At 34.7% G+C, this 9,214-nt stretch overlaps 1 protein-coding gene and 1 long non-coding RNA gene across 2 annotated transcripts; both read left to right on the forward strand.

The window, feature by feature from the left end:
• The first annotated feature begins 4,299 nt into the window (after positions 1-4,299).
• LOC114246607 (uncharacterized) lies at positions 4,300-5,170 on the forward strand. The gene is made up of 2 exons (XR_016323089.1): positions 4,300-4,992; positions 5,076-5,170. It is a non-coding gene; the product is annotated as an uncharacterized LOC114246607 (long non-coding RNA).
• A 1,020-nt stretch (positions 5,171-6,190) lies between these two features.
• Positions 6,191-8,350, forward strand: PIG-T (phosphatidylinositol glycan anchor biosynthesis class T). Its single transcript, XM_089727624.1, has 3 exons — positions 6,191-6,512; positions 6,610-7,899; positions 8,079-8,350. The coding sequence occupies exons 1-3, from the start codon at positions 6,347-6,349 to the stop codon at positions 8,297-8,299; spliced, it is 1,677 nt and encodes a 558-aa protein (XP_089583750.1). The 5' UTR covers positions 6,191-6,346; the 3' UTR covers positions 8,300-8,350.
• The last annotated feature ends 864 nt before the right edge of the window (positions 8,351-9,214 follow it).

Here is a 9,214-nt window from a genome sequence, read left to right on the forward strand (position 1 = left end):
TTTAGTACATTAATCCTGGTACTACATGCCTTCTAGTATACACAAAATCCTCTCACACTCAAAAGAAGTAATTGAAACATGCGTTTTACCTTTAGACCAATTAGCAGAAGAAGCTCAAGAAGCGAACAATAAGGAATATAGAAGGAATCGCGAGTATTTCAGCAGGAAAACAAGCAGAATTAACACCAATCGAGACGTACTTAACCGATTTCTGATAGGTTCAGATCCACTTCTATCTTCCAAATCAACAGTGCAAAATACAACATGGGAGAAGAAACTTACTCGACGGAGGAAGATGGGTAGAAGGTTATGCGAATTTTTTTTAGTCTTTAGAATATATTTAGGGGTGTAAAATATATTTCTTGTGTATTTAGAACAAAGTTGCAGTACTAAAAATAATATTTTTAAAGAAAATAAAGAAATAAATGATTTTTATTAATAATTAATATTATTTATTTATTTAGAAATACGAAATAACATCTAATATTAACATTTTATGACACGTAAAATTAAAAAAAGATAAATTCACGCAAGATTGAATTAAGTTCTGCTAGATCTCGATAATAATACAGTGTGCGGCGGCGGCGGGATGGTATACGAAGGGTGGTGAGACATTGTTATGTTGTACTTACCTGCAAATTATAGTACATTATGTCGGAGAGAAATGTGTTTTTATGCATTCGTTCTCTGTATTTCTTTAGTGACACAATGGCTACTCCTTTGTTTTGTATCAAAACGGCAGAATTTATTCAAAATAATATTTGGACGTTTTGTTATCAACAATGTGTTAAATTTTTCACTGAAATAAGAATAGATCCCGAAAAGTTACAAATTGTTAATTTCTGCCGTTCTCGTTAACTTGCTGCAGCGATATGTGGTGTAAGTGTTCGATTAGTGATTTTTTCTTTCATTTTTATCACTAACTCACAAAATGACAAAACTAAACACACTATCGATAACGCTTATCGACAACAATAATGCGCATCACTGTACCCGTCCATAAGGCTCGTGAGTGGAAGAGAGAGCGAAATATTCGCTTCACCGCTCCGATTTTTTATGACCCAAACTGCACGGACAAAATAATTCTACTATAGTTAATTGCTTGTTGAATTTTTTGAACTTATAAAACCAAGATTTGATAAAGACACTAGGATTTATTTTAGAATATTGATATTTGTAGGTCTCCCATTGCTTTTGCCAGTCTAATACGAGATTAAGTTTATTAATATGAATTAGATCACGACTTACATTCGCGTAGTACTCGCAATCACCACTATGTGTTGCTTCTTTAGCCATTTGATCCACAGTTTCATTCCCAAGAATTCCAGTATGTAAAGGGATCCAAACTATTTCGCGTTCGAATAGTTTTTCGGCAATGTTGGACGGTAAGCTTTGATTGGTGGATACATAAATAACTAGGCTTTGTTGTAGTAGATCAAGGATATCTGATATTTTAGAGACATTTGTAGAGTTGGAAATAGTTGTAGAACTCTGCAGAGCACAACCGTTTTCAGGAGTAGGTATATTTAATTCTCGAATGATATTTTCATGGGATTTTTTATCATAACCCTTTTGAATTGGAGCTCTAGGTTTTGGTTTTAAAAATGGTTTTTCTGTAAGAATTAGTCTCAATGCAATTTATTGGATCTTGGGTGGGCACTCTTGTAACGTGGGCTTGTTTTAGAACTTCTGAGTATGGACGTTGAGAGGCGGCAATGCCTTTTGCAGCCTCCTGAAAAGATATTCCTTCTTCTGACATACGTGTTTTGATTTCGCGTTGACGTTGTTGCTCAGGACAATTTTTATCTAAGGCAGAATGTGTGCCTAAACCAAAAATGCAGGACAGGGAGTCATCGTTAATATAACATCTATTGCTAGAATGTGGTCCGCCGCATTTATGACAACGTGGCTTTGATCTACACGCTTCTTTAACATGGCCGTAACGACAACAGTTAAAACACTGTATCACTGGAAATTTATAGGGTTCTATTTCAATAGAGTTATGGAAGCAATTAACGTAGCGAGGGAGCCGCTGTCCATCAAAAGTCAGAACTACGGTCTCACTAGGACGCCATTCGTAGGATGTCTCGTTCCTAACTTTATAATTAAGCCTCCTAGCTTTAACTACCTTTCCGCAACCTAATGGGGATTAGAGTAATCTGTGTTACTGACAGTAATCCGAGTTACCTGATAAGATGGGATAAAAGCTTTATAGCCTTTTTCAGGCAGGAGACTATTTTCTAGGAAATCGTTTGCAGCAGACGAGATCGTAAATTTCACAACTACCCTGTTACGGCCTAATTTTTTAATTCCGTCTTTACTGATATGTGGAATGTTATGTTTAAAGATGAACTGACCAAATTTTATAGGGTGGATTGATACTCCTGAAGAGGGGTCACCTTCAATCTTAGAAACATGTACTGCAAAAGGTCCCAAACCTGATGATAGATATTTACGAGTGTATGCGGGGGTCGAAGGTTGATTATTTTTCGATGATTTTGTCGAATTTTTAATCCTAGTTATTTTGTGTCTAATGGACTGATCATCTGCGATTGGGCCTCTTTTCCTCGATGAGGCTTTATTTGGTAATAGCTCGACGTCAGGAATAGGTGAGGAAGAACTTGACCGAATGGAAGGAGCTGTTAATGTTGAAAAACTTGGAGATCCTAGGGATTCACTATCCCGGGATTCAGAATCATGTTCTGGTATTCCCGGATCGGGAGTTTTATTTTTATCAGAACTCATATTACATTATATAAGTGAGGGTACACCATAAAAAATAATTCATTTATAATAAGTAAGAAAATCTGATATTTAAGGAATATAAAACTACTTACCAACACCGAGACACATAAACTAAATTATATAAATAAATGTTAAACACTCACAAATCTATACTAATATTATAAAGAGGAAAGATTTGTTTGTTTGTTTGTATTGAATAGGCTCCGAAACTACTGAACAGATTTAAAAAAATCTTTCACTGTTGGAAAGCTACGCTATCCCCGGGTGACATAGGCTATATTTATTATATTTTCAAAAAAATTAGGGATCCTTACTGAAACTTCAATAATGTAACCCAATGTGTAAAAAAATTACCTAAAATTCTTTACATCGCGAGCGCTACTTCCCAAGCGAAGCCGGGGCGGACCGCTAGTAAGAAAATATTTACAAATAACATGCAAGAATGATATTTAATAGACCGCGATGACAAACACGGATATTCGCACTAGAGCTCGAACACTTTGTTGGTGCAACTAAATAAATAAATTAATTAAAACCAGCAATTAAGTGCCAGCCCTAGCATATTTCTCTATTAACACTAATTTCGTAACCAATAACCGCAATTTCTGGGTAAATAGGGATAACACCTATTTTTGCTTTTTTTGCTTAAACTGAAATGCTAATTGCATAGCTTTAAATTAGATAACAAGGATACCCTCAAGACTCAATAATTTGGATCCTGATACAGCAATATCAGGCTCCAAATTATTGAGTTTTAAACATCAACAACCTTAAAATTACCTTAAAAATGTTCATCAAGTTAGAATTTGTCCATAACCACGCCATTTTACCGGTATGTAGGTACATAAAAATAAATATACAGGGTGTCCCGAAATTCAATGATAAGCCGGTACCGGTGTATGGTCAGGTCAATAGCTACCCATAGAAAAATCAAATAAAAAATCCAGCTCTTTTTCAGCTACCTAAGTAACATAACTATTAATTGCAGTTCCAAATAGGACCAAAACATTCGTAGTTTATAATATAAAAATAAAATAAACAATTGTTTTTCTTGTAACCACAGTATCTAATCATAGGATGTAAGATATCAAATTACAACATTTAAAAAAAATGTTAATGTAACTTTTAAAAAATAGAGCTGGATTTTTTCTATTCTTTTTCCATGGGTGACCCGACCATACACCGGTACCGGCTTATCGTTGAATTTTGGGACTCCCTGTATAAGTGGGAAGATCGGTACTTTTTGTTAAATTCACACGGGCACACTAATTCTAGTTTAAAATAAGAAAATATAAATGACAGATATAACATTGACATAGAGAGTTCAGAGACGTTACGAATAGTATTTTTGGAAAAAATTAAAGGTTTTGTTGTTTAACTAAATATCCACTAGATTTCGCCATACCATCCTACATATAATGTAGCACTGCCGTTTAATTAAATTTTTTATGTCTTACTTATGGTAGCATGTAATAATAGGTACCTATTTAGAGCTAAATTATTAAGTGTATTAGGTACATAGATATTTAACACACATAATATTTATATTATTATATATCTATACATCTATACATATAAATAAAATTGGAGTGTCTGTTTGTAATATTGAAATAACCGCTTTTTACTACATGCATATGAATATATATACGGTACATACACCAAAATAACATTTTTTACTATTTTTGTCTGTCTGTCTGTCTGTTTGTTCCGGCTAATCTCTGGAACGGCTGGACCGATTTTTACGGGACTTTCACTGACAGGTAGCTGATGATATAAGAAGTAACTTAGTTTAAAAAAAGCTACTTTTTTTAGACTAACTTCGCCCCGCGGCGTCACCCGCGGTATGACAATAACCGCGGGTAATATCACGGGACTCAACCATCAATAATATACATAAAATGTAATGTTTCCGAAGCGAAGCGAGGGGGGGTCGCTAGTCTTAAATAATAACGGTATTATCTATGACTATATATAGATATAAGTCTACCAGAATTAGATGGCAAAAAAAAGTAAAAAAATTTGCGATTTTCATATGGCAACAAAAAAATGACATCTGTCAAAACTGAAATTTCGAGGAAGTGTTTGGTTTGGCTTTAATTTTCCTTTAAAAAGTGGTGAAAATGTCGAAGAAACCTCTTCGATCGCAAGCAAGAATTATTGTTTTCAATGTTTATCAACGAATACTTAATGAACAAGTTGCAGAACAAACACAATCATCGATATTGAGCCATGTGCAAGCGTTGACTGGTTAGTAGGAATGACACGTCTTGATACTTTGGTTTATTGCATTTTCGTGTGTATTATGTATACTAAGCTTTGGTTTATTTCAGGTGTTTTTAATACTACCATAAGACGAATTGTTGCTGAAGGCATATCTAACAGAGGCGTATTTAGTACGCCTGGTTTTTACCTATTTCCTTTGTGCCTATTTCCTCTTTTTAATAAAACTTGGATAGTTTTGATTTAGAATTGATCAGAAACAAGATAAATGAGTTTTACACTGTACGAAAAGAAATACCCACTGTCATGAAAAAATAAATATTATTATATATAGATATTATATATCACAAATACTGAGTTTTCCTCCTCTTCCTCTTCCGATGAAGATTTTTTTATGGATGTGCAGTTTTGGAACCATTTTCAAGTTCTGATAGCCTTTATTTAATTAATAAATTCATGAACAGAGTAATTGGAGTTTTCATCTAAACTTTGAACCCCACATTCGCCCCAGTAATATTTTCAAAAATTATCCTTGACCATTGCATTTTGTATATTTGCATGTATCACACACAGAATCAGCTGCTATAAGGAAAAAAAGTATCAAAACGCTTTACTCCATATTTTTTTATAGGTATTTTATGACCTGGTAACTAAGACCTTTAAGTCATGTCTTATTTTAATTTATACTCTTATTTTTATGAAAAATGATGAAATGAAATGAAGATGATCAATTTGAGACATTAATCAACTGGGATGAAATCAAATGAAATGAGATGAGATGATATGGGATGAAATATAATCTCAGTAAAATGGTGGTCATTTACTGAGACATTTTTTCGTTGGACTTTTTGGAGAATCCCGAGAAGTGACGTCCAGCGGCTTTGTTTCATTTTCCCACATTTGTGCACTTTCACAGATATTAAACAGTTAATAAACCACCATTATTACACATTTAAACCTGAAGAAACACCAAATAGACAAAATAAAACAAATCACACAACTTCATTCCTCGCGTTCCCGCCAAAAAGTCCGCTTAACTCCAATTTCCCCAGTATTGCTAGCGTCAATTTCTTTTTTCTCTTTTCGCCATCAGATCCTGGTAGACCTATAATATTATTATCTATAGAGCTTATTTCAGAAATTATATAGAACAGACAAAGATGTATGGGCTTAGATCCCTTTGCCTTTCCTAACAAGGAAAAATTGTACCAAAAAAAAAAAATCTATGGAGCTAGATTGCTATTATCTATGGAGCTAGATAGATAAAGTTAAAAATTAAAAGCCGATTTGCAAAGAAATAAGAATTTAATTATGCTCTTTGAATTAAATTGCAATTTATGTATGTGTTAGGTATAATCAAATTAAAAGACATTTAAACAGGATGTTTAACTCGAAAAACTTTCTGTTTTTTATTGCCGTATTCATTGAGACAATTTTTAACGCTAATGGTGATTTATTTAATGAAGAGCTATTTATTAAACCTCTACCACCGGCACACCTTTACACATATTTTCAATTTACTACCTTAGTAAATGATAACCTGTCATGTAAGTGCAGTGCTCACTATTTAGCAACTATGTTTTTGTATGATGGCTTTTTTATAAACATAGTTTTGGATATTTATTTTACAAAAATGTTTTCCAGCCGAGCACACCTATTTAGCACCTAGGTCTTTGGTGGAAGTGTTGACACGATTCCAAGTTGATGAACTGCATTTCACACTAACAGAGGGGCAGTGGAGGCATAATCATTGGGGTTATCCTGTGCTTGATGCAGCTCCTGGAGCAGAACTATACGCTTGGTTTTCCTCAGACGTGGAAAATGTTGATACACAATGGAAAAAATTAAGTTCCACCCTTGCAGGACTGTTCTGTGCATCTTTAAATTTTATTGAAGATTTCAACACTATAACACCTCAAATGGCATTACAACCGACCGGTGCTATACCACAAAATCCTAATATAACATCACAGTTACGCTATGCTTCTCTGCCTAGAGAAATTGTATGCACAGAAAACTTAACACCATGGAAGAAACTTCTTCCTTGTGAATCTAGTAGAGGGCTTTCAGCATTGTTAAACTCAAGAATGATACACAATACCAATTATCATTCTATTGGAGTTCATACAAGAAAAGTGTGTTCATCTAGTGATTGTTCAGTAGTGAGCCTAGAGATAAAGCAAACTGTAGCTTTGGTTTATGATTCTAAGATTATTCGAACCACCGATTGGTCTTTTACTAAATTATTTGGCCAAGGGTTGCCTGGTGGATGCCCTCTTGCATCAAGTAGCAAAGTGTATGTAGATATCACCACCAATGATACCCAGCCATTCCTTCTATCTCCAGAGCCAGAAAAGGTTCTACTGTCACAGCGAGGAGGCAGTGAAACAAAACTTGCTCTGTACACAATTAAACCTGAAAACAAAATGACTACTATTGGAGCTAAATATATCAGTAAGAAAGATTTGGTTCTTATGAAACTGCCCCCACTTTATTTCAATCGTTATGTATTAGGTTATGGAAAGGAATTTGGAGGTATTGTGACTGAACTGACCAATACTTTTTGGTCCTCCATTGATGTTGTTGTATTGCAGAATGCACCTTGGTGGTTGCCTATTCAATTAAGCTCTTTAAGAATCAACGGGGAAGCATCAAGTGAGATGGTGTTAGCTAGGCATTATTCACCTGGGCGTAGCAGACAAAAACCTTATCACTTGGAGTTACTGCTGAGGCTACCACCTAAGTCAACAACTAAGATAACTATTGATTTTGAATTCGTATTCTTAAAATGGCAAGAGTATCCACCAGATGCTAATCATGGCTTTTATGTTGGGTCAGCAATAATAACTGCTAATTTACCAACAGCAAGAAATTATACTAGTTTACCAGGGACTGCAAGCTTATTTGAATCTTCAATTAATGCATCAAAACCATGTAAGCAAAAATAGATATTCAATTTTGACCTAAACTACATTGTAAATAGTTTTTGTTTTGTGTTCCTAACAATAATATAATTTCCCTAGATTTTGGTACAATTTAGTATTTTCCCACAAGTACATTACAGCATCAGTTCATACGATTCAGCAATGTCTAACTGCAATTTTTTTTTCCAGGGTATCCTGCAGTATTTCGTACTAATGGTGTGATGGTATCATTACCAACACCAGACTTCAGTATGCCATATAATGTGATATGTCTTGCTTGTACAGTTGTGGCCCTTGCTTTTGGACCTCTGCATAATATTTGTACAAAAGAATTAGTTCTCAAAGTTGTTGGTTCTTCTGTTACTTTAAAACAAAAGATTATTAATTTATTGAAAAAGAAAAAGGAGTGAAATATTCATAAATTTGCAATACCAAATAAATTGTATAAATAAAATAAAAAAGCTTTAATAATTAATTTATTCTGTTTCACATAAGATATCTATAAATAAAATCCTATAATTGGAATCTCAGCTAGAGGGAATAAGCCCTGATAGGAGGAACACTTTGATTATTAACTTAGAGTGAAGAAAATCGTGAGAAAAAGGAAATAAAAATAAGTCTCTCTTCAGAGAAGCTCAATAACAAGCATGGATATCTTGACTTAACTCTGTTCTGTGACTTACTTTTAAGTAGTAATTTTGGAATCTAACTTGAAGAAATTATGTCAAATTCTCAAGTATATTGTATAGCGGCTGTCCCGTCTTCAAAACCGAAACACCTAAGTGACTCGCCGAAGTAGCTAGGATAGGCTAGAATACGTTTCAAGTCCGCGTGTATACCTATGCGTCCAGCTTGGGTTCATGACACCTATCCGTAATATGACATTTCTCTATTGGGTAGATTGCTGATCTGGTCTACTGGGTTGATTAGTGATTCAGTTACTAGAGCCCATGGACGCAATTTTTTTTATTGTTTATATGGGTGGACGAGCTCACAGCCCATCTGGTACTAGCGGTTACTGGAGCCCATAGACATCTGCAACGTAAATGCGCCACCCACCTTGAGATATGAGTTCTAAGGTCTCAGTTTAATTACAACGGCTGCCCCGCCCTTCAAACCGAAACGCATTACTGCTTCACAGCAGAAATAGGTAGAGTGGTGTACCTACCCGTGCGGACTCACAAGAGGTCCTACCACCAGTAATTACGCAAATTATATTTTTGCGGGTTTGATTTTTATTACACGATGTTATTCCTTCACCGTGGAAGTCAATCGTGAACATTTGTTAAGTACGTATTTCATTAGAAAAATTGGTACCCGCCTGC

The sequence above is a fragment of the Bombyx mandarina genome, chromosome 05 (assembly GCF_030267445.1).
Source record: "Bombyx mandarina strain Sakado chromosome 05, ASM3026744v2".
Classification (NCBI taxonomy): Eukaryota; Metazoa; Arthropoda; class Insecta; order Lepidoptera; family Bombycidae; genus Bombyx; species Bombyx mandarina.